Source organism: Elephas maximus, chromosome 2 (genome assembly GCF_024166365.1).
Source record: "Elephas maximus indicus isolate mEleMax1 chromosome 2, mEleMax1 primary haplotype, whole genome shotgun sequence".
Classification (NCBI taxonomy): Eukaryota; Metazoa; Chordata; class Mammalia; order Proboscidea; family Elephantidae; genus Elephas; species Elephas maximus.
The window spans coordinates 196247224-196273187 of NC_064820.1; the positions used below are offsets into that span (position 1 = coordinate 196247224).

At 51.1% G+C, this 25964-nt stretch overlaps 1 protein-coding gene across 1 annotated transcript; it reads right to left on the reverse strand.

Moving 5' to 3' along the window:
* Positions 1-25329, reverse strand: CLTB (clathrin light chain B). The gene is made up of 5 exons (XM_049874371.1): positions 24934-25329; positions 19683-19729; positions 8857-8974; positions 8389-8500; positions 1-1209 (listed from the first exon to the last, which is right to left on the reverse strand). The coding sequence occupies exons 1-5, from the start codon at positions 25118-25120 to the stop codon at positions 1038-1040; spliced, it is 636 nt and encodes a 211-aa protein (XP_049730328.1). The 5' UTR covers positions 25121-25329; the 3' UTR covers positions 1-1037.
* Between the last annotated feature and the right edge of the window lie 635 nt (positions 25330-25964).

Sequence of the window (25964 nt, forward strand, 5' to 3'; positions counted from 1 at the left end):
TACTCAGATCGTTTTTAACACAGTGCAAGTTACAATGGCTTGGATGGAGACCGTAACCTCTACTGAAGGTGAAGAAGGTGTGGTAAGTGGTTGTTTATACCAAATCCACGGAGGGACACAACTGAAGGAGGGGGTGAAATGTGCAGAGCAATGGGCCATCCATATCCAGAGGGTCCCGGCAGTCCCACCAGGCCGCCTCTCTCGTAAGAGCTTTGAAGAATAGGGTCTGGCAAGGCTGCCTTCTCCAGCCTCTCACCCAGGCTTCCTATTCCCTCCTACTTTAAGCTCTTTACCCTCTGGGAGCCTTGGTGTCCTTGGCTGTATAACAGAATCCCTACCTCACAGGCTTGTCACAGGACAGAAAGAATCCAGGTTGTGAAAGCATTGTGTGATAGGTTCTTTCCTCCCATACCAAACCCACTGCCATCGAGTCGATGCCGACTCATGACGACCCTGTACGACAGAGTAGAGCTGCCCCATAGAGTTTCCAAGGAGCACCTGGCAGGTTTGAACCGCCAACCCATTGGTTAGCAGCCGTAGCAGTTAACCACTATGCCAATAGGGTTTCCCTTTCCTCCCATGGGTGGGGGCAATAGGCACAGATAGGTTGAGATACCCACTTCTGGCCCGGAGCTCCTGGGTTTCCAGGGGAATATCTTCACCTCTCAAGGCCCTGAGCTGGGAAAGTTCTGAGCACAAACTGAGCCCCAACACCAGGTGTGGCTTTCAGAGAAATGAGAATGATGATAAGTAAGTGTAAAAAGAGTTAACAACACACCCTTTAAGCCAAGAAAAAAATACATCAGGAGGGACAGTCAAAACTAAATGGACTGACAGGAGTTGTGAGGGGCTGGGCCATAGTGCCAGGAAGGGATAAGGGTGAGGGGTGAGGGGTCCCCTTCCCAGCCCTGGGAGATGAGGAGGAACGGAATAGACTGTGTGTAGCAGCTGCTGGAGGCGGTGTTCCCCTCCTTGCCTGAAGCAGCTGCCCTTCTTCTGCCCTGCCCCACCCATGCTTTGCTGCTGCAGGCAGGCACCTAGCGAGACAGCGGCGTCTGCTTCAGGGACATGAGCACCGAGCGCAGGCGGGACACATCTTTGCACTGCTTGCTGCTCTTGGGGTTGAAGTCGCACAGCTGGGCCACCTTCTCCCACTCGGTGCCTGGGGTCTCCTCCTTGGATTCCTTCACGAAAGCCTCCTCAGACGCCCTGCAGGTAGAGATAGGACAGAGGTTTCCCAGCTGCCCCCTCCCCCTGGATCAGTGATGCTCTTCTATCATTGGGCAATGCTGCTTTGTCCAGAGGTCTCTTCAGCCCTGGGCCCTCTGACCTCAGACCCTCCAGGAATAGCCTTGGCATCAGAAGAAGACTAACTTGGTTCTGCCTCAGGGCCTTTGCACTTGCTGTCATCTCTACCTGGAATGCTCTTCCCCCAGACCTTCTTATAGCTTGGTGCGTCTCGTCATTCAGGTCTCAGCACAAGTCTCACCTCCTCGGGTTTTCCCTTGTCACCTCTGTTTCCGCCGCAGCCCCAGCCCTTTTCTTACCTCTCCATCGGAAGTTTCCAGCCTGGGGCTCCTGACACCTAAAGGCCCTTGGAGGAACGAATGACAGTACCTCAGCTATTTTCAACAATTCCAGAAACTTGGCAGAGATAGGACACTGACAGGCCACCTAACTAACTAAAGGCCTCTAATGACCTCTATTGAGCTGCCACCTGGGGAGTGCTCCATTGGTCTTTGCTTTTGTTGGAATCAAGTCAGGATGAAAATTGGTGGTCTCTTCATTAGAAGTTCTGCCTGACAGTTATAGAAGTCACTAATAAGGAGCAATGGAGAAACAAAGTATTGTCAGTACAGTTTAGTGGATGAAACCTAAAGACAGGAGTCACTGAGGGAAAGACAGTAATGGATTCTTGGGTGGGGAGAGCTGGGTCTGTATCCTGCTTGGCCAGCAGGGTCCCTTCAACTGGTTCTGTTCAAGCAGAACCAGATATGCCATGTCCCAGGCGCTGGCTAGGCAGGGAGCCCTGCAGATGCTGTGCTGAGGATGGGCTGGGCACAGATCAAGTGGCCTGGCACCACCCTAGTGATTATGCTGACCAGCTGTGTGCTCAATGCTCAAATTAAAGTGGGATCAGAGCCTCCACCCTACCAGTCTGTCTCACTGGGCATGTGTCCTGGGGATCTAATGAGGTGACAAGTATGAGTAGGTTTGGGGAACTGTACAGTGCTGTGTGGGGTCAGATCGTGAGTGGGAATGGGGCATGGGGAGCTGGCCTGCCCCTTCAGAAGCAGGAGGCTCCTATCTATCCTCGCTGCTGCACTCTGGTTAGAAATGCAGGCTCTGGGTCCCACCTCAGTCCTACTGAGCAAGAATCTGCATTTTTAACAGGATCCCAGGCACATTAAAGTGCTGGTCTAGGCTCTCTCCCTCACTTCAGAGCTTTAGGACTCTCTAGGGTGTTGCCTTGAGCCATATCCTCAGGGACAGCAGGAACACTGAACACCCCCTCCCCTGCCCCATGGTGTTCCCCAGCACAGGTGCACACCTGCCATCCCCACTCCCTGCTGGAACCTCCCAGGGCTCCCACTGCCTTCAAGATCAAGCCCAAGCTTAGCCTGGCACTCCAGGCACTTAGCAACTGGCCCTGAGATGAACTTCTCCCAGCCTCAGCCCTACAGCTACTGCAGGCAGCTCGGTACTTCCTGTTTCCGTGCCTTTGCCTCAGCTGCTTCCACCTGGAATGCCCTTCTCTTCCCACCCTGCCCACCACACAAAGTCTTTCCCACACTAGAAGGTCCGGCCAAAGGCCCTGCATCCCTGATGCCAGCCCTGGCTTCCCCAGCAGAGGGAGGTTTCCTCGTGGCTCTCATCACAACATACTCCAGACTAGGAGCAACTTGGTAGGACGAACTGCGTATCTTATTTGTATTTGGCCAGCTTCTAAAATGGAGACTGGCATTGGAGTAGGCACCGATAAACATGGGACAGGTGGGAGGAAGGAGGGAAAGAAGGAAGAAGGAAGGCCATTGTCCTGGTGTGCCAAGCCTAGATAGCAGCAAGGGTTGTTGAGGGCGTGCCAGGGAGAAAACTGGCTATATCATGAATGACAAAGCCTGGACGCGTGCACATGGCTGACATAACTCCGTAATCACTGCATTTCCTCCTTCAGCATCAGCATCTACAACATGACCCTTTCACCTCTAGGCTGTCACTGGCAATTGGTTGAGGTTGGCACAAAGTGAAGCCTGCTTGCCATCCCTGGTCTAGATGAGTCACAGTACCAACTAGATCCCAAACCAGAGACATGTGAGAGGCACCTGTGGTAGTCTTGGAATGACTTGGACAAACTCAGGCCAAAGTTGTCTCAATTTAATCCTCCCAGGTGAGGGAGGTGCTATAATTATTCCCATTTGACAGGTACAGAAACTGAGGCACAGAGAAGTTGTGACCTTGCCCAAAGTCACACAGCTAGAAAATAGAGGAGCTAGGACTAGAACCCAAGATAGCCTGTAGGTCCATTCTGAGGAGGAGCAGTACACTTTGGGGAAGGGGCAGGGAGTGGGTATACATATAAGACCCTCTCATATTCCAGGTGGGAACAATGCCTGAGATTGCATGATAGAATTTTGCAAGGCCAATGACCTATTCATTGGAAATACCTTTTTTCAACAACGTAAATGGTGACTTTACACGTGAACCTCGCCAGATGGAATACACAGGAATCAAATTGACTACATCTGTGGAAAGAGATGTTGGAAAAGCTCAATATCATCAGAACAAGGCCAGGGACTGACTGCACAACAGACCATCAATTGCTCATATGCAAGTTCAAGTTGAAGCCAAAGAAAATTAAAACAAGTCCACGAAAGCCAAAGTACAACCTTGAGTATGTCCTGCATGAATTTAGAGACCATCTCAAGAATAGATTCGACGCATTGAACACTGACGATTGAAGACCAGATCAGTTGTGGGATAACATCAAGGATGTCATATGTGAAAAAAGCAAAAGGTCATTAAAAAGACAGGAAAGAAAGAAAAGACCAAAATGGATGTCAGAAGAGACTCTGAAACTTGCTCTTGAACGTCGAGTAGCTAAAGCAAATGGAAGAAATGAAGTGAAAGAGCTGAACAGAAGATTTCAAAGGGTGGTTCAAGATGACAAAGTAAAGTATTATAATGACATGTACAAAGACCTGAAGTTAGAAGATCAAAAGAGAAGAACACGCTCAGCATTTCTCAAGCTGAAAGAACTGAAGAAATAATTCAAGCCCTGAGTTGCAGTATCGAAGCATTCTATGGGCAAAATATTGACAGATGCAGAAAGCGTCAAAAGAAGATGAATAGAGTCACTGTACCAAAAATTGGTCGACATTCAGCCATTTCAGGAGGTAGCATATGATAAAGAACCGATGGCACTGAAGGAAGAAGTCTAAGCTGCACTGAAGGCATTGGCAAAAAACAGTATCCAGGAATTGGTGGAATACTGTCATGAATTGAATTATGTCCCCTGGAGCTGACACCCTGAATTTGGACTTTCAGCCTACTTTACTGTGAAGAAATAAATTTCTCTTTGTTAAAGCCATCCATTAGTGGTATCTCTGTTATAGCAGCACTAGATGACTAAGAAGGAATTCAGTACTGGGAGAGTGGGGTGCTGCTCTAACAGAAATCTAAAATGTGGAAGTGGTTTTGAAACTGTGAATGGATAGAGGAGCAGCAGAGAACCAAAAGCAGCAGAGGACCGGCAGCATCAGTGAACCGGCAGCAGCAGAACCAGGAGACCAGCACCAGACAGCGCTGGAGCCAACCCATGGAGCGAGAGAGCTGAGTGCCTGTGAGCAGGAGGCTTCCTGCCAGAGTGGGGTGCCTCCAGGCACTCACCTGTGGAGCTACAGAGCTCTGGAACACTTGCCCCAGCAAGGCAGATGCGGGCGTGAGGCCCAAGAAGCCGAGACGCCAAGAAACCAGGAAACAGAAGTGAAGAGACAAGGAACACAAGAAACCAAGCAGCTTCAGTCTCAAAAGGTATGGCCAGGACCTCTGGGGTTTCAAAGGGTGGAGCCATGGCCTCTGGTGTTTCTGGAGTGGAGATGCCACTCAGATGGACTAGGAGAATGGTGCATCTAAAGCCAAAGGAGCAAAGCTGCCATCCCAGTGGGCCTGGAAGACGGAGCTGAAGCCCAGGGCTGAGGGGCCTCCACCCAATCTGGAGAGGGTGGCCAATACCTAGAGTCTGGAGGGCAGGGCCATTGTGTAAATAGTCTCAAAGAACAGAGGATTATTTTCAAGCCTTGAGGGCTAGTGTAGTAACTTGCGATATGCAGATGACACAACCTTGTTTGCTAAAAGAGGGGCACTTACTGATGAAGATCAAAGACTACAGCGTTCAGTATGGATTAACCCACTGCTGTCGAGTCGATTCCCACTCATAGTGACCCTATAGGACAGAGCAGAACTGCCCGAGTTTCCAAGGAGCGCCTGGTGGATTTGAACTGCCAGCCTCTTGGTTAGCAGCCATAGCACTTAACCACTACGCCACCAGGGTTTCCTCAGTATGGATTACAGCTCAAAATAAAACAAAACTCTTCACAACTAGACCAATAAGCAACATCATAATAAGTGGAGAAAAGGTTAAAGTTGTCGAGGATTTCATTTTACTTGAATCCACAGTGCCCATGAAAGCAGCAGTCAAGAAATCAAGTGACATATTGCATCAGACAAAACTGCAAAAGCCCTCTTTCAGGTGTTAAAAAGCAAAGATGTCACTTTGAGGACTGGTGTGCCTGACCCAAGCCGTGGTATTTTCAATCATCTCATATACATATGAAGCTGGGCAATGACTAAGGAAGACCAAAGAAGATTTGGTGCCTTTAAACTATTGTGTTGATAAAGAATATTAAATACACCTTGGACTGCCAGAAAAACAAACAAATACGTCTTGGAAGAAGTACAGCCAGAATGCTCCTTAGAAGCGAGGATGGCGAAACCTGGTCTCACGTACTTTGGACATGTTACCAGGAGGGACCAGTCCCTGGAGAAGAACATCATGCTTGATAAAGTTGAGGGTGGGTGAAAAAGAGGAAGACCCTCAACAAGATGGATTGACACAGTGGCTGCAACAATGGGCTCAAACAGCAACAATCGTGAGAATGGTGCAGGACTGGGCAGTGTTTTGTTCTGTTGTACATGGGGTCGCTATGAGTTGCAAACAACTTGACATCTAACAAGAGCAGCTTATTTTTTGCCCCTGCCCCTCCCACTTAAAGATGTCTTTTCTTTGCACACCCTCTAGAGCTCTGATTTAGCAAAGCTGCCTTCAGGCAGAGTAGATGCTCAATAAATGTGTGCTGGAGGAAGGGAGGTGTGGGTTGGTGCCTGCACCCACCCTGGGGTCCTCTCCTGCTGGAATCCTTTCCCAAGCCCAGCCATGCTCACTTGTACTCCAAAAGCAGGAGACTCAAGAAACTGTGCCAGCCATACCCAGGAGCCCTTGCCCCACCCAGCTCCCCCAGCAGAGGAGCAGAGGAGACACATACACGTAGCCGATGATGTCAGCATCTGGCTGCTGGTAGAAGGCTTTGTCAGCGATCCTTGAGGGAAAGGTTAGGGGAGGGTGTAGGTGGGGATAGGGTAGGGGGACAAGGAAGGCAAGATGGATAGACAGGCAGAGGGTTAAAGAGAAAGAGAGACAGCGTTAGTACCTCCAGTAGGAGAGGTGTTAGGAAGCACAGTTCTGGAGGGCTCAGGAACTATCCACAGCCCCAGAGAGGAAAGCAGGGATCCTCTGTCCCGGCCACAGGTGCCTTTTAGAAAACTCAGCCCCAATCATATTACTCGGGTTCACAAGCCTCCAGCGGTTCCCACCACCCGTGTCTCTGCTCAGTCGCATCGGTCAAGGCCCTGCACTGTGTGATGCCCGCCTCCCTGCTCTCTCTCCCCCAACTCACTGCACTCCATTGCCCAAGACACTGAGTCCTTTCTTTTTCTACCATGCTGCTCCCTGGTCTAGAATGCCCTCCTCCACCCACTGCCCTTTTTCTTTTCCTGAGGAACTAGTCATCCTCCAAAGCCCACATCCCCACAGAGGTCCCAGAGTCCAGCCGTCCACATGTGTTTCTCCCTTCCGACATCTCGCAGGGCACAGACTGGGCCCTCCTCATCTGCATCTCCCCAGGGCCACCCAGGGCCTGGTACACAGCAGTTTCAGAGTGGACATCCACTCTTGGTAGGGTTTCCACCGCGAAGGGCACAGCCTCAAAGGCAGCATCCAGTAGAAGACCATTTCCACTAAGACGTTCTCTGGTGGACATCCACTGTCATTGCCCACCCAGCATCCATCCCCTTCTCCTGGTAAGGGTACCCTGACAGTCCTTTGCAGAATCTGCCTGCCTCACTTCAGCCCCTGAGGTTTAGATGGAACTGACCCCGGCTGGACCCATCAGAGAGCACCTTCTGGCTATGGTCAGTGGACCTAGGATGAGCCCATGACCCAAGCCAGACCAGTGAGGGTCAAGCCCAGAACTTTGGTCAGAGCTGTTGGGAACAAGATACTGTTTTCACTAAGGTAGCTGAGAGGATGGGGCAGAAGCCTGGAGCTGCCAGCAGCCAACTTTGCCCCATGTCAGGGGTGTGTGTCCTAGGATGAAGCTGACTCAGGGACAAACAGAGCTGAGAAAAGAGTGAGAGTGAGTCTGACTGGCTTTATTTGAGCTCCTGACCCAGCCACGCCTGTAGTCCTGGCCCTGGCCTTTCCGTTATTTGGGCCACCAATTCCCTCTTAGCCTCTAATCACACTGGGTCCAAGTGGTGTCATTTCTACCAGCAGCAAACACCTATAGCAGGCTGGTTCTCCCCTCCCCTCCTCCCCCAGCCAGGCATGTGGTCTCTCTGATAGAGCTGTTGTTGGCTGCTGGGCCTGGACCACTCGGCCTCACGCTCTGGGGCCCTGGGACCTTCCTGCTGACTGACAGACCCTGCTGTCTCTCTGTCATGGAGGGGAGGTGAAGGCTCAACTGCGTGTCAGCCCTGAACGGCTCTGAACCCCAAAGGTACTCCCAGAAGTAGCCTTAGTGCTTTCAGCTTCTTCCAGGCCCCTGCTGCCAAATCGCCCGTCATCCAGATAGTCCCCCTTCCCATAGCTTCTCACATTGTCCCTATACATCTTCTCACTGTTCCCATAGCCCCTCTCATGTCCTCATACCTTCTCTCGTGTCCCCAGTGGCCTCTCTCAATGTCCCCATGGCCCCGCTCATGTTCTCAGACATCCTTTCATGTCCCCATGGCCCTCTCATATGCTTATACCTCCTCTTATGTCCCTATGGCTCATCTCATGTCCCTCTCATGTCCCCACGGCCCCTCTCATGTCCCCGTAGCCTCTCTTACCGGTTGTTGATCTTGTTCTTCTCCACTTGCTCGCTCTGGCGTTGGTTCCACTCCTCTAGGTCCTTTTTAGCCTTCTCCCGCCACTCCTGTTCCATCACCTTAGAGGCAGCATCTGCAGCCCCAGCCGGATAGTGAGTGGCAGCTCTCCAATAGGGACCGCTGCCCCACCTCTTGGCCCCTGCAGGCAGCCCCAGCTGTCCTCACCCAGTTCCCACATTAAGGCAGTGCAAAAAAGAAAAAGAAAACAAAACCAAGCTCATTGCCATTGAGTCAATTCCAACTCATAGTGACCCTATAGGACAGAGTAGAACTGCCCCCTAGGGTTTCCAAGGTGCAGCTGGTGTATTAGAACTGCCAACCTTTTGGTTAGCAGATGAGCTCTTAACCACTACTATGCAGTGAGGGGCTGCAAATACTCTAATCCCCACTCCCACCCCTGTCCAGCTCCAGCCTCAGCCCTGCCCTCACCCAACTCCTGCAGCCGTTTCTTCTGCTCCTCTCTCCATTTGCGTATGCTCTCGGGTTCCTGCGTCAGCCTGTCAGCCTGGGCAATTGCAGCATAGCTGTCCACAGGTCCGTTGGCCTCCTAGGACACAAACATGCAGCTTGTACCCAGCCCCTCACACCTGCTAGCCATCTCTGCTGCCCCCTGCTGGGGAATCCAAGTATCAGACACCCCCCATCTGAACCCCTAAACAACCCTCAAAACAACCTCACGCCCACTGTGTCCTGTGACTTTGGCTTTGCACTTGCTGTTTCCTCTACCAGCAACACTCCTCCCCCTGTGTGACCCTGGACAAGTTACTCAGCCTCTCTGTGCCTCACTTTCCTCATCATAAAGCCATTGCCCTCGAGTCATAGTGACCCTGTAGGACAGAGTAGAACTGCCCCATAGAGATTCCAAGGAGCGGCTGGTGGAGTCAAACTGCTGACCTTTTGGTTAGCAGACCAATGCTTAACCACCGTGCCACAAGGGCTCCTTCCTCATCATAAAATGGAGTAAATACCCCATAGGGTTGGCCTAGAATTAAATGAGTCAAAGTATGTAAAGAATTTAGCACACCTCTTGGCCTACAGTGAGTCTCTTGTGTTACAATCATTAAAGTCACTCCCTATGACAGTTTTATTTACTCCATGACACTTATCGCAGGCTGAAGTGATCTCATTGTAAACGTGTTTCCTTGTCCATTGTCTCCTGCATCAGAATGTCCCCTTCATGGCCGCAGGGGCCTTGTCTGTCCTGTTCACTGAGGTGCCCCCAGCATCCAGCACAGTGCTTGGTACATAGCGGATGTTCACTATATATTTGTTGCATGACTGAACAAGCGGCCCTGAGCCGGGCAGCCAGCCTCAGCTGCGGCCATACAGTGGTGAAGAGCCTGGCTGGCTTCAGGTCCCAGCTCGGCCACTTACTAGATGTGTATGTGGCCTGGGGCAAGTTGCTTAACATTGCTGCGCCTCCGATTTCTCATCTGAAAACGAAGGTGATAATGAAACCTCCCTCTAAGAGCCGGTGTGAGGATTTTTTTTTTTTTTTTTTTTAATTTTGGTAAATATATATGTGACAATCCCACATGGAAGAACCTTGAAAACATCATGCTGAGCGAAATAAGTCAGTCCCAAAAGGACAAATACTGTATGATCTAGTTTATATGAAATAAGCAAATATACATAGAAACCAAAGATGATTAGTGGTTACCAGGGGTGGGAGGGAGGGAGGAAGGGGAGGTTTTTGCTCAGGGGGCATTGAGTTTCTAAATGGTGGTGGAATGACTTGGAAAAGGATAGCCAGAATGGTTGCACGCTTGAAGACTGTCATCAGCGTCACTGAATCGCACATGTAGAAATTGTGAGTTAGCACATTTTTTCACACACGCGCACACACACACACAACTAGCATATATATGTATATGAAAACATTTGCCATGTCAACAATGTCCACATGTACAGTTTAATGCCATCAGTTATGCTCATCATGTTCAACCATCACCCTTATCTATTCCCAGATTTTTCCATCACATTGGGAGGATTTGAGAAAACAATATTATAAAACATTTAGAAGAGTGCCCCACATGCAGTGATGCCTCAGTGAATGGTAGCTAGAATTATTACTATTATTATTTATTCCCATATTATAGGGGAGGAAACTGAGGCCAGAAGAGATGGCAGTACATAGTGGCAGAGCCAGAGTCAGAGTCCAGGCCTTCTGACTCCCAGGCCCAGGCTCTGCCCACTTTTCCAAGCCACCTGCCAGAGCTGGGGACTCGCAGGACTGGGGGCTGAGAGCTGGGCCCCAGAGAGCATGTGGCAGCCCTCTGGCCTCACTCCTGCAGGAGACCCTTCAAGGTCTGACCAATCCCCTGCCACTTGGCCTCTGGCCCTCTGATCCCCTGCCCACTCCTGTCTGCACACATCCCCCGCACTCTGCAGGAATGTCTTTTGTTGCCTTAGTGCTCTCTGCCTGGAATTGTCACCCTCCCTTCTCTAACTGATGAAATCATATTCCATCCCAGGAATTTTCAGCTCAAAAGTCCCCTCCCCTGTCGTACTCCTCAACAGCCCACGCAGCTCTCATGCCTTTCTGTATGCGTTCTTGGTCACAGCCCTCTCTACCTTCCACAGTGGATACTCCCTGCGAGGCTGTGAGCCCCCTGATTACAGGGTCAGAAAACCAGATGCCTCGGAGTCGTTCCAACTCATGGCACCCCCATGTGTGTCAGAGTAGAACTGTGCTCTGTAGGGTTTGCAATGGCTGGTTTTTCAGAAGTAAATCGCCAGGCCTTTCTTCCAAGGTGACTCTGAGTGGACTCAAACCTCTGACCTTTCAGTTACCAGCTGAGTACATTAACCGTTTGTACTACCCAAGGACTCCTGCCGGGCAGGGCAGGCCCTTTTTAAAGTCCCGGCAGCCCCGACTCCATCCTTTCATCACTACCTGCCTCCAACCAAGCACTATCAAAACTGCCACGATTACCAGTGATGTTAAATGTCCCCCCCCCCCAGGACAGTGTCTGGTGTGCCCAGTTCAGAATTGGTGCAGAGTGAGCCTTGACCCAGAGGGTGTGGGCAGCTGAGTAAAGGAGCTCGTAGTTGAAACTTCAGGGGTGTAGTCTCCAGCTGTCTGGAGTGGGGAGGGAGGGCAGCCCAGGGCAGGGCGATGTAGCCTGGCACCTTGGAGCAGGTCCCACCCTTGGGTGGGGCAGCCACATTTACTGTTCTTTCCCAAACTCCATTACACTTCAAGTTAGAGGTGCTCTCAGGACATCCCAAGGGGGCTTTCCAGCACCATTATCTGGAGGGCACAAGCTAACCAAGTTGTTGGGGAGCCCAACCCTGCCCCCTTCTGGAAACAGCCCTGCCAGGCTACCAGGGACTCCCCACCCTACCTTGATCCACCCAGTCCTATTGAACTTCCCATCAACACTTTCATGTGTCCATTCCATGTGGTCACCTTTGAGGGCTCAGGGACCACCATCTGGGCTCATGGACTCAGGGGGCCTGGCAGCTGTGACCCCACCACCTTCTCCAAGTGGCCAAACCCTCCAAGGCTGGAGCGCCATACTTGGGGGCATTGAGGCAGGAATCCCACCAGCTGGCCCAGGCATGTGGCTCATCCCTACCTTTGGGGAAATTTTTCAGCTCCACATGATTCCAGTGACCATGATCCTTGATACCATAACCTAGTTTTCGGCTCTGAATTTCTCTCCAGTGCCATGTTTAACAAGAGCTCCTGAAAATCTTTCCCCAAGAGGACTGTCACTCTAGGCAGGAAGACCCACACTCCTTTTCTAATACCTGGGTCTCCCTTACCTGGGGAGCTTCAATAATCCAATGTCAGGCCATACCCCAGACTAATTAAATCCAAGTCTCTTGGGGGTGGGACCCAGGCAGCAGTAATTTTTAAAGCTTCCCAGGGGAAGCCAATGGGCAGCCAAAGGTGGGGACCCTTGGTCTAAAGGCAAACTCAGCAGACATATGAGTGAAAGACACAGAGAATACATACTGTATGGTTCCATTTACACGAAGTTCAAGAACAGGCACAACTAAGCAACAGAGATCAAAATAGAGATGAATGACTGGAAGGGGCCCAAAGAGGGATGGAAATGTTCTGTCTCTTTAGTTGGGTGTTTGTGGTTACACAAGAATATAAACCAGTTGTCACTGAGTTGATTCCAACTCATGGCAACCCAACGTGTGTCAGAGTAGAACTGGGCTCCAAAGGGTTTTCAGTGGTTGATTTTTCAGAAGTATAAATCACCAGGCCTTTCTTCCGAGACACCTCTGGGCGGACTTGAATCTCCAACCTTTTGGTTAGCAGGCAAGCATGTTAACCATTTGCACCACCCAGGGACTCCCCACACAGGAATATACATACATGAAGTCAGTCTGCATACTTAAAATCTACACATTTTACAACGTGCAAAATATAGCTACATTTTTTTAAAAAGAAGAAATTGTGGTTTTAAAAAAGCAGGTAAGAAAATAAGTAACCAGGTAGAGTCTGACTACAAAAAGGGCTTCAACCTAATGAGCCTAGGCCTGGCTAGAATTATTCTGGAAAGCGGCCCCAGATCCATTGTTCCAGTCAGGAATCTGCTGTTTTAACCCAAATCTGTAATTTCAATTGGTTGGATGAGAACACTCTTAACTTTCTGAAAGTATATAAGTAAGGATTTGTCGTTGTTAGTTGCAGTCAAGTCCATTGAGTCGGGTCCCATTCGTGGTAACCTTATGTATAACGGAATGAAACATTGCCTGGTCATGCACCATCCTCACAATTGTTGGTATTTTCGACCCCATTGTTGTAGCAACCATGTCACTCTATCTCATTGAGGGTTTCCCTCATTTTCACTGACCCTCTGCTTTACCAAACATGATGTCCTTTTTCAGTGATTGGTCCTTCCTGATGACTTGTCCAAAGTAAGCAAGATGAAGTCTCACCATCCTCGCTTCTAAGGGGCGTTCTGGCTATACTTCATTAAGATGATGAAAACAATGAATATAGTACTGTTTTGCTTCTGTATATACTGTGTTTATCCAAGTGACATGAGAAGCTTTGAAATAAAAATAAGGGCATCCATCTGACCATCCGTCTGCTCCTCACTCATTTAACAAACATGAACTTGAGCCCTTTCTCTATGCCAGGCCCACTGGGATGCCCAGTAGGCATCTGAAACTTAACTTAATTTTTCACTCCCCAGATTCCACCCCACCCCCTCAGTAGGAGCCCTGGTAGTACAGTGGTTAAGCACACGGCTGCTAACCAAAAGGTTGGCTGTTCGAACCCACCATCCGCTCCACGGGTGAAAGACGTGGCAAACTGTTTCCATAAAGATTAAAGCCTTGGCAACCCTATGGGACAGTTCCACTCCGTCCTATAGGGTCACTGTGAGTCAGAATCAACTCGACGCAGTGGATTCAGTAAAAATGCTCAGTAAAATGCAGCCAGCGTGCTGAGGCCAAAACCTCAAATTCGTCCTTGATTTCTCCTTCCTTCCTATCACACATCCAATCCATCAGCAGTTCCTGCCAGCATGATCTCTCGAATATGTCCCAGCTGGATCCCTTCTCACCCTCTCTTCCACTAGTGCCACAGCCATCTCTGGCCCAGGACACTGCTGGTCCTCGCTGCTCTCCTGCTCCCATGTAGGCCCTTCTCCACGCAACAGTCAGAACGATCTGTTCAAGTCTGTCAGGTTATATCATGTTGAGTGTAAAAACATCCAAAGGCTTTCTCCTGCTGTCAGAATGAAATCTAAATGATCTGGTCTCCACCTGCCTTCTGGCCTCCCTCTCTGGTCAGTGCTTTTGCCACGCTGGCCCTGTACAAGCTCAGCTTGTGCCCCCTCAAGGTCTCCATCTGGACAGCTCTTCCTCTAGAATCGAGGGTCTATATCTTCGCAGGGCTAGCTCCAACTCATAAGTCAGGCCTCAGCATTTTTCTCACCAGCCCAGGGAAGGACTTCTCTGACCCCCTGGCTAAAGCAGCCTCCCCCTACCCTGCCCCTGTCAAGACTTCCTCTCTCTAAGCAATTGCTCAGAGCTATCTGAAATGACTTGTTTCTTTGTTTACCCTTTTACTCTCTGTCTCTCCCCTAGAAGGCAAGCCCCATGAGGACAAAGATAGCCTGTGTCTGGGTTATATCGAGAACAGGGCCTAGCTGTAGAAGGGCTTCAAGAACATTTTGAGTATTTCCAGGATAAATAAATGTTTAGGCTTGGAGACGGGGATAAACGAGAGAGTCCCTGGCTTGGCAGGGGGAGATTTTAACCACTGAGGCTGCCATGGCTGTGGCATGTGCTGGAACACAGGTCAGGGACAGAGGGAGGATGAAGGAGGGTATAGTCATTCTATCCTGAGGGCAGAGTAGGGCTGGAAGAGATGGAGAAAGGGCACTTCAGAGCTAAGGGCGAGCATGTGTAAGGACCACGAGGTGCCAGTGCCTTTGGGAAACTCTGAGTACATAGATGCCACCAAAGGGAGACAGGGTGGGCTGGAGAAGGCCCTCTGAGCAGGATCACTCCCCATTCACCTCTCCCAGGGCCCATAAAAAAAAAAAAAAGCCAGCCCTAAAATTAAGACTCATAGGTTATAGTGTTTTAAAACCTGGCAGAGTTTGCAATTAAACAGTTTCTTTGATCTTTCTAACCCTACATGATGGGTCTTATTGTCCTTGTTTTACAGGTACAGAAACTCTAGCTCCAAAGTCCCAAGGTCACATAGCCAGGAAGTGGCAGAGCTGGGATTCAAACTGGATTACTGGGTGTGAACGTACTCTCCACGAAGTAGTTTATAGGGACCAAAGGCACTTTTGGATCACGTGATTCATGAGCTTATTTTCTGTCCCCTGATAAGTCTTCCCTCTCCAAATTAGAGGCTCTGTCTCCCTCTCCCACTGCCCCCACTCCCCACTCCCCACCTCTCTCTCCCACACGCCCACACACACCCCTGTGCTCTCTTAATGTCTAGGTCAGGAATAAATCAGAGTTCAGCTTACACTTTTCTCACCAGCTCTGCAGGGGCAAGCAGAGCAAGACTTCTAATCCCCATTGTTCAAATAAGAAATCAGGTTAAGAGACTAATTCAAGGTCATGTGGTTGCAAAGGGCAGGATAGAAGCCCAAGTGTTCTAACTCAATCCAAGCTTTTCCACTGCAGCCTTGAGGAATGGCTCAGAATCCCCTGGGAGCTTCTGCATAGCCAGAGGCTCCGTTCACCATGTGTTCCATAGCACTTGTGCAAGGAGGTGGCCCTACCCCAGGCCCAGGGTGCCAGGCCTGGCCAAGCTGAGCCCCTCCTCCACTACTTGTCCACCCCCAACCTAGCCCCCTAACTCAGCACAAACTCCCGTGCCTGCCTGGCACAGCAGGCCCTGCACCTTTGGCTCTCCATTCTCCCCTGGCACAACCCTCTGTGCAGTGGGCCCCAGGCTCTCAGTGAGCCTGGACTGAGTGTCCAACCCTCTGTGCCTTTGCACATGCTATTCCTTCGGCCAGGACCACCCACAGCCCCATGGGCAGCCTCAAAACCCACCTTAAAGCAAAGTCCTGTTCCCTGATTCAGGGCAAGCTCTGGCACCTAAGGGCTTGGGCTCAAGTTCCAGCTCTTACTAGCTATTATTTGGAGTGAGGTATTAAGCATTCCCATGAAGTGGGGGTAGTAACAGTACATCATAGGGATGTCAGGAGGGTTAAGTGAGTTCATACATGTGAAGCTCTTGGGTGGTGCCTGCTACTACATCCATATCTGAGGCCTTACCATCCTGGCTACCTTATTTCTTTCCAGGTCTCTGTCCCCTATTAGAAGTCATCTCTTTAAAGACAAATATCCTGTTGGATTTGCTTCTATATTCACTGCCCTGGGCACAGTGCAAGGCATTAAAAAAATGTGAGTTGATGAATGAGGAGATGATTGCAAAGTGGTGTGGATGGCATGGGAAAAGCACTGAACACCAAATTGAAGGGGCTGGGCTTTAAGTCCCCTTTCTGCCACTCACTGGATATGCGGTCTTTGAGAATTCCCTTCACTGGGGTCCTTGAGTTTCACTGTCTGTTATGTGGGAGTCACAGCACCCAATCCTGGTGTGAAGGGAAGCCCATGAGATCATTGCCGTGGAAATGTTTGGTAGCCTGTAGAGGACGTGCAGGTATGAAGGAAGGCATAGTTGCTGTGGCTCATTCACCGTTGCCCTGTACCAAGGGCTCCATGAGTGCTGGCCATCACCATCGATCATAACTAGCAAGAGCACGGTGGTGTTTCCGACAGGCAGAGCCCTGAGAAGTGGTTTGCTGGTTCCTCTTCTCCACTCTGATCTGGGCTTAATTTCTGCCTCTGCCTCTGCCCCCGCCCCTGACAGTGAGCAGTGAGGGTCGATGGGTGCAGCAGGGTTACTCTTTATTCTCTTAATTATCCCAGTGGGGAAATCAAGGCAGCTGCCAGGAGGGTTGGCAGCCCAGGGGGGCTCACTAGTGGCTACAGGAATGCTGAGCCCCCTCACCCCTCACCCTCAAGAGAGGAATGGGGTCAGGAGGCTACAGCCAAGGACAGGCTTATCTCAGTCCAGCTCCCCAGCACCTATCCCTGAGGGACATGGCCATGAAAGTGTCCACGAGCCGCATTGGCCCAGGTTTGTGCTGTGACTCCAGGGATGGCCAGGAGAATGAGGCATATCTGTCTTTGGAGGGATTGACCGGCTAAAGCTAAGCTAAGCTGAGCTTTTGATCCTCTAATTAGCTCAAAGGGAATGTGGAGGGGTGGGGGGAGCATTTGTGGTGTGGTGCCAGGTAGAACGGGAGCAGCTATGAGCAGGCCTATCCTTAGGCCATGTTGGGGGGCTTGTAGCTGGACCCCCTGGTGGCCCACAGGCTGCCAGAAAAGAATAAGAAACGGAGCAAGAAAGCTCTGTCCAGGCTCCTGGACATGCAGGGCATGCATAGGGCAAGACTTCTCCCCGTGTAGGTGCAAGCCCCACCCTGCTCTGTGTTCAATCCTAACAGTCTACTGGCCAGCTGCTGTGGCCGGCCAGTCCCAGCAACGAGCAGTTAGGACAAAGGCACCAGATCAGGGATCAGATGATCTAGGTGAGACTGCGCTGTGCCACTAAGGCCCTGAGTGACCCTCCTCATCTGTGGCCCCTCCCCCGCCTGTATGGGTTCTAGAATGGCATCGGTGTGAAATGACTGATGAATAAACGTATCTGGGATTATTAGTAACAGTGAGAATTAAGAGATTCAGGTGAGATTAGGAAGGAGGCCCAGGGTTCCTCCAACTCCCAGGTCTCAAATCCAGCAAATGCAAAGCAGGGACAGGGACAGGGGTGGGGACAAGGGCACCAAACCAACCAAATGGGAACACTCCAGAACTGGATGATTTCCTGTGTGACTTTGCATTGAGTCACTTCACCTCTCTGAGCCTCAAGATCCCAATCTATAGAAAAGGAATGTGGTCCTGCTCACAGTGTCCTGGGTACTCCAGCTCCAGGACAAGAGCTTTTGGGCCAAACAAAGTCCTTTCAAGTCTGCCCACAGCCTGGGTGGCCTAAGTCTCAAGGATCCGCCAAACTGTATGGGAGTAGACACTGGTTCCATGGCCTTTAGGCCCAACTAGACATGAAGCTCCTAACTTCTTAGAGATGGGCTTCTCTAGTTTGCTTACAGCTGAGTAATTTTCCAGAAACAGGACTTGGCCAGTTTCCCCACGTAGGGTACCAGCCCATCCCTCTTACGTAAGAATGGATTGTTTATTCCCCTAGAGGATTTCTGAGGCCAACTCCTCCAAGGGCACAGCCCAGGAGATCCTGAGCCGCAGCCCAGGGGTTAAGGGTCTGTGGCCCAGTCAGGATGGGAATTAGGGCTCACCAGTGGAGGTCTGGCCCCATCCAAGGTGGGAATGGGAGGTGGGGACTGTGGCATCTGCAGGCCCCAGGAAGGCTGGATGTGGTTTGCATTCTGCCTAAGAGCTTTTAGCCTGACTGGTGTGTACGTGGAAACCCTGGTGGCATAGTGGTTAAGTGCTACGGCTGCCAACCAAAAGGTCGGCAGTTCAAATCCGCCAGGCACTACTTGGAAACTCTATTGGGCAGTTCTACTCTGTCCTATAGGGTCACTATTAGTCAGAATCAACTTGATGGCATTGGGTTTTTTGGGGGGGCGTGTGTGTGAGGGAGGGATTAGAGGGTGTGAAGAGCCCCAGTTCATTAACTAGGAATATCTTTACTGACTTTTTATTTGTTTTTTTTTTCTCATGCTATAGAATCACTGTAAATAATTTTAAAACAACCCACCAAAAGCTAAAGCCCTTTTCTTATCACCTCTCCCTCAACCACTGCAACAGTTGGTGCACATCCATTTAGATATTTGTGCAAACATATTTTTTAAAAAGAAAAGCAGGACGATACTGTGTATACTATTCTGCAAGCTGCTTTTTCCACTTACTATATTGCGAACGTCTTTTCATGTCAACACAGAAAGCTCCGATTGTTATTTTCAACAACATTGAGGGACATACTTGGTCCCCCAATGCTGGACACTTAGGTTGTTTGGAGTTTTTCTGTTATTATAAATAATCTCGGAGTCCCTGGGTGGTACACACAGTTAACGTGCTCGGCGGCTAGCTGAAAGGTTGGAGATTCAAGTCCACCCAGAGACCTCAGAAGAAAGGCCTGGCAACCTACAAAAACCTACTTAGGAAATATTGAAAACTCTATGGAGCACAATTCTACTCTGACACACATGGGATCACCATGAGTCAGAATTGACTCAACAGCAACTAGTTGGTGGTTATGCATAATCCTGAAAGAACCCTAGTGCCCTCATCCAGTTATTCCCTTAGGGTAAATTCCAAGAAAAGGAGTCTCTGGATAGAAAGGCCTGCGTGTTTAAAATGCTTTCACCAAAATAATAATAAAAGACAACAAATGAAAATAAATAAATAAAATGCTCTTACATGTTGGAGGGCATCTGACTCGCTGTGTCAATGTGGCCTTCCACCAAGAGGACAGGCATGTGCAGGCCTGTGTTTCCTTCGGTCCAATGTGGGCCACATTACCTTCCTCTCCTGAAGCTGGCATCACCCTGGGGACCCTGGGGCACAGCTCATTACTCCCTATCTCCAATAGTCCTTATTCTTTGTCCCCCTTCCTCTACATTACAAAAAAGCATGTCAACCTTTTTCCCCATGTCCCCATCCCAGTGCATCACTATCACTGGAGCCCTAAGCCTCCCTCAGTCAACAACAAGAGATCCTGGAGACCCAGGCTTCTGTCTGCACCACCACTACGATAGCATCTTGCTTACCTGAAACATGTCTCCATTGACTGTGGTCCCCATGTCCTCAGAACCAGCTAGAAAGAGAACAAGAAGACAGTGTTACTCATTACTTAGCTTATAATGAGCACGGAATGGTACTGTGTTAGTGCCCAAGCCAACCTCTTTACACACCCGTGTATATATTGATGCATACATGCACGTAGACATAATGGATTCACCAGTAATGAGCTCACTCTTGGACTGTTCACAAAGTCTTCCTACAGCCATCACCACATTTGATTTTCACTGCAGCCCTGTGATGAAGTTATCAACCCATTTTACAGATTCTCAAGCTGAGGCTCAGAGAGGATACTTGATTGCCCAAGGTCACCCAGCCAGTGACACCTCCTCACCTACCTGAAATTAATTTACCCACGGCCAAGGCTGAGAATGGCCTGTCTGTGGAGCCTGTGCCTGGGAGTAGGCAGAGGAGCGGTAGACTGAGGGCGGGGTCCAGAAGCCTACGTGTTGCTGCCTGTCCATGCGGTGTCTCCAGCAACTGCTCCATCTGGGAGAGCAGGAATTGCAGCCCCCACCAGGCAGCACTTGTCCTATTTCTTCTCCTTCTGCCCCTCCCAGAAAGATTTACTTTTGCCATCATCAGTGACTCCTCCCGGTCCCATCCCCTGACATATGACTAGTCACAAATTTCTGTGGCTTCTGCTGCAGCAGAGACCCTCAGAACTGCCCCATACTCTCTCTCCTGCCCTGGCCCTCATTCGCACGGCTGTTTTGGCCTGTCTGCCCTGCTAGTGGCAAACACCTGGGAAGAGGTAACTGTGTCTCTATCTCCTCACCACTGTCTTCCCCAGAGCCATGCATAGTACCCATGACTTGGTAAGAACTCAGTATTTGTTAAATAAATAAATGAATAAATGCATTAAAGAATGAACGAATAAATGAACGAATGGTTTTGCCCACCCACAGGTCTCTATGACTCCAGTTTCACTCTCATAACCTCTTTCAAACCAACTGCCATGGCCAACATTTTTGTAAAAACGTAGACTTGCTTATGTGACTCCTCTGATTAAAAATATAATAAAAACAAACCACAAAGAAATCTATTTTCCATGAGCCCTACCTTGGGGACTTAGCAGGTGCTGTTCCCTCTGCCTGGAATGCTGTTCCATGCATTTCCACACAGCCCACGCCCTCATGCCCTTCAGCCTTATTAGGGGCTTCCCTGACCACTCCCTACATTCACCTGTCTTCCATGGTTCTTCCTTCCCCAAAGCCTGACATGTTTATTTGTGTTTATGTTTATTGTCTGTCTTCCCCACTTGAATGGCCTCTCCATGAAGGCAGGGACTTTGTTTTGTCCACTGCTCAGTCCCGGCACCTAGAGCAGTGCCTGGCATGTAATCGGGGCTCAGTAAATATTTACTGAATGCGGAACACAGGCTCTTCGCAGTCTGGCCCTGTCCACTTTTCCTGCCTCACTTCCCACCCACCAATCCCTCCCACAGATCTTAAGTCCTGGTTTCCCCCTTCCCCAAACACATGGTCCCCATCCCATGCCTTGCTTCCTGCTTCTACCTCCAAAGGGTGCTCTTTTCGTCCCGATTCTCCCAGGCCTAGCTCACAAGTTGCCCCTGCTTCCTTAGGGACTGATGGAAGTTCTCCCCTCTGCGGTATCCTGGAATATCAAGCAATATTCATCACACTCCTGTGCAATTGCTTGTGATTCCGCCTCCCCCCATCCAGGGCCACGGACTCCCTTATGGGGGCCTGAATCTTTCTCAGTTCCTAAGGGCTCCTGCACAAAATAGGTGAGCAGGAGCTGTTTGCTAAATGGAAGTTGAAATGCTCTTTGGGAGCCCACGGTTATCTGGAAGGCCTCTTAGAAACAGCAACGCCTCCTTAGCAAAGAGCTGAAGGAGGCCACACGGAATTACCACAGATGGACAACTATCTCTCTCCCAACCAGATAGGGCTGTGAGCAGTGGTGACGGTGCCTCCAGCTTAGTCACTGGAAGGATACCTAATCCCATGGAGATAATTCCCAGTTGATAGGAATTACAATTGACTTTGTTTTCAGAGTCAAAGTGATCGGTTCTGACCCACTATGTAAGCTGTTACTCCTCCTCCCCGACTCATTTTATCTGAGTAGAATTACAGGTCACTCCTGCATGGATCCCTAAATCAGGGTAGGGCCGGCAGGAGGTTTCAGTGGCAGCATCTTCTGCAAAGGGTCTTCTTCTGGGGCATCTCTTCTACCAGGGTCCATCCTCATGATGATACCAGTATGTAGGCTTGGCCTTTCTGGACTAGAAGCTGCACACCCCACGCACCAACCAGCTCCAGCCAGGGCCCTCGTCTGCTCACCCCGGTCTTTGGAAAGTCCCTCTGATCCATTCACTCAGGCCTGTGAATGTTCCTGGAGATGAGGTCTGTTTCTACATCAGGCTCACCCAACTTTGGGAATCCCCACCAACACACATTTATAATCGTGTGTCCACCATCATGGGCCAGCACAACAGGAGCACAGCCTACGAGTCTCAGAATAATCCTGTGGACCCAGGGCATCAGAGACCCCTGGTCTCTTTTGAAATAGCGGGGGAGAGGGTCCAGAACATTCCTGTCAGCTTACAGAGACAGGAAAAATGGACTTGCCCTAAATTGCCTCGGCAAGTCAGGGGCACAGCCAGGCCTGGCGCTGAGAAATCTGGGCGTGAAAATGTAAACCTTTTGGGCCCTACCCAAGGCTGATGAATGAAAACAAAGTGTCCGTGGCTCAGGCTGGCCACAGCTCCAGTCCAAGAGAACAGGCTCAGTGGGACTCAGGCCTAAACCCAATACCTCTTGCCCCAGCAGCACCTGGGAGCCCAACATCAGGGCACTCAGTGCAGAGATACCCCCTCCCCTACCATCAGAGAAAAAGTGACCCCAGGGCCAGCTTCTGCCCAGCTTTGAGCAGGCCAGGGCACTTATTTCCACTCCTATCTAAGCTCTAAGGAGTCCCCATGTAGGATAAACGGTTAACATGCTCAGCTGCTAACTGAAAGATTGGAGGTTCAGGTCCACCCAGAGGTATCTTGGGAGAAAGGCCTGGCAATCTACTTCCAAAAAATTAGCCATTGAAACCCCTACGTGTTCTACTCTGTCATACATGCGGGTGCCACAAGTCGGAATCAGCTCTATGGTAACTGGTTTTTGTTTTGTTTTGTTTTTTCTTATCCTGGCTCCTGGCACTCACTGCTGGCCAGGAGAGGATTACCTACTTAGCCTGGGCCTAGGAGGGTCGGATCAATTCCATCCTGTTCTGCCCCTATTCGGCTGCCATCCTGCAACAACTGCCTGTTTCCTATGCCCCACCTAGAGGACAGTCGAGTGTTTGTAGCTTCAGCGGGGGTCAGGCTGGGAGACTCCATCCTCAGGGCACATGTTCCTGACAGCTCCCTGGAAGAAGAGAGCGTGCCATGGTTTCTCTCCCTGCCACCCAGAGCCTGGAGCCAATCCACGCCCCACCCCTGCCAGAGAAGGAACCTCCCACCCAGGCTGTAAGCCCCTGGAGCCCCACGGTCCTGGGAGAGGCCACAACTTGCTCAACTTGCAGACGCTTCTGGCTGTCCTCGACCTGTGTTCCCCTTGACCTTCTGTCTCATGGGGCTCTGACATCAGCTTCTCCATAGCAGAGGCTCCCCAGGCCAAGCTAGATTGGGAAAAGGGGTGGTCTCAAGGAGAATATATGAACCCATGAATGCATGAATGTGGTCGGGCATTTCCTGTGAATTCCCTGGGACTGGTGGGGGTCCTTGCTGAAGAGGCTGGGAGCTGCTGCTTGAGAACTGGTGGGGGTCCTTGCTGAAGAGGCTGGGAGCTGCTGCTTGAGAAGACCTCCACTGCTGGCTTGGTTGGGTAGTGAAAGATCCTTCTCCTCCCATTCCCTCACCTCCCAGGGAGACTGCCACAGCATTTGAAAGAGCATGGAGGCCTGGAATCAAGTCCCAGATCTGTCACTCACTGACTGTGTGACTTTGGGCAAGACACTCAGGCTCTCTGGGCCTCCCTTATTACGGTTTTCATTTCAGGGGCATATGGAAACGCTTCAAACTCCTCAGTCGCTATAGCTGTCTTATTTTCATCTGTCTCTCCAGTGGGCCTGGCAAACAGTAGGTGCTCAAACAGTTGAATGAATACAAACATGACTATAAAAAGCCTTGTAAATCTATACATATACATTTAATGTGAAGTACCACTTATTCCAAGAAGCCCGTAAAAGCCATTACAGTGACAAAATTAATAGGAAGTAAGGGCTGTTTTGGATGCACCCATTTAGGTGATACCTCCATTGTTTTTTTACCAAATGTTTTAAGAACTTGCTCCTTCTAGCCAGAATCACAGCAGGAGCGTCACTGACAAGGATGCCATCACAGGAACCCGGCCCTGAACCCTGAGGTCTGAAGCCAACCACAATAGCCCTGACCACCTTTGGAAAACCATTAAGTAGATGGTTACAAACCCCTGAAGGGCAGGGCCACATCTAACTGCTGGCCCTTTGTGCCCCTGCCCCTGCCGGGTGTCTAACCCAGAGCCAAGCACATGGAAGACAGTGTGGTCGGGTGGAAAGGACTTAGAGTTGGACAGAAACAGGTTTAAATCCTGGCTCTGTCACTGACAGTTGCTCCACTAGTTACTTTTATGAGCCTCAGTTTTTCCATCTCTGAAATGGGTATAATAATACATACGAAATGACTAAATGTAAGTAAAGTGCTTAGCCAGGTGGTGGAAGGGTGGCTAGTGATCCTCAGGGAAGGTTTGTGAGTTCACAGAGCACCCGGTCTTCCCTGCTTTTCCAGTTGTATGAGAGCTAAACCTGAGGACGAGAAAGTTCTGCATCCTGCACACACCTGCCGGCTCAGCTGGGAGCCCGGGGTTGGCCAGGCAGCCCAGTCTCAGGAGGGGTTTCCCGGGGTGGGCTGGTGTTAGATTCCAGAGCCTGGCAGTGTGGAGCTGGCCTGGGGATAAAATGTCATGACCGAATGCCTGTTTCAGGAGTCACCAGATCCTCGGCCCTGGCTGGCCTCAGCTCAGCCCCCAGCTGTGAGATCCTCAGACCGGGCTCTCAGAGAAGAGTCCTCGCAAGTTCCCTGGGTCCCCCACTCACAGCACAGCCCTCCCCAACCCCCCAACCCCCCGCCGCATACTCCTGGCTGGCCGGTGGCAGCCCCCTGGACTCTGGCCCTGGGTGCCAGGGGTGAGCCCCAGCCCCGAGCCCCAAGGCCCGAAGCTGACTCACCCCCGCTCGCGGGTCCCGGCTGCGCGGGGGCCGCCTGGCCGCCGGCAGGTGCCCCGAAGCCCTCGTCATTCTCGATGCCCGCGATCTCACTCTCCTGCTGGGCCAGGAAGGCGGCCGCCGGGTCCTCCTCGGCCGCCTCAAGGGCCCCGCTCTCCGATGACGAAAAGAAGCCAAAGTCATCAGCCATTTTCCCCCCGTCTCTGCTGCAGCCTCTGCCTGGCGCTCGGCTCTGCCCGGCGCGTGCCCGGCGCTGCGCCGGCGACCCCGACACTGTCCCCCGAGTCGCCCGGGGAGCCGGCCTCGGCGGGGACGGGCTCTGCGCGGTGGCCGCACTTCCTCTCTGCCACCCGGCCGGCTCGCCTGTCACTGCGGCTGCTGGCGCGCGGCGGCGGGAGGAGCCGAGGACCGGAATGTGGTGATGTCACCGGCCGAGGGAGGGGGGCCCGCGGGACCGCCGGGAGGTCCTCTTGCAGCGGCCACAGGAGGGCGGCAGCAGGACGGCGGCGCAGCCAGAGGGCCCGGGCGGCGAGGCTGCACTCCCGGCTTGCAGCCGCGTCAGCGCTCCATCCCGGGATGGCGGGATGAGAGGCGACTCCGGCCGCTCTAGAGCGGAAGCAGAGCCAAAAAAGTGACCACAGTGTGTGCCCAGGGCACCACGGGCGGGCAGTGCCGGCCTTGGGAGCACGCAGGGGGTGGCAGCTGCACAGACCTTGCTCCACAACTTTCTGCTCCTAAGCTGGACGGTTGTTAAGAATCCCATTACCGTGAGCCTCTGCGAAAAGAGTTGCCATCCAGTAGATTCCGACTCCTGGCGACTCCACGTTGTCAGAGTAAGGGGGAAAATAAGGCTCCAAGAGACGAGGAGACATGGTCAGGGTCACACGAAGTCCCACGGCTTCATTGAGTTTTGTTCATTCAAGTCCAGGGCCTTTCCCACTGGGCCATAATGCTTTAGTCGATTTCTTGTGCCTTTCTCTTCTTTGAGGAGCCTGCAGCTGGGACCTCCAGAGTTTGTGGGAAATGACTGGGCT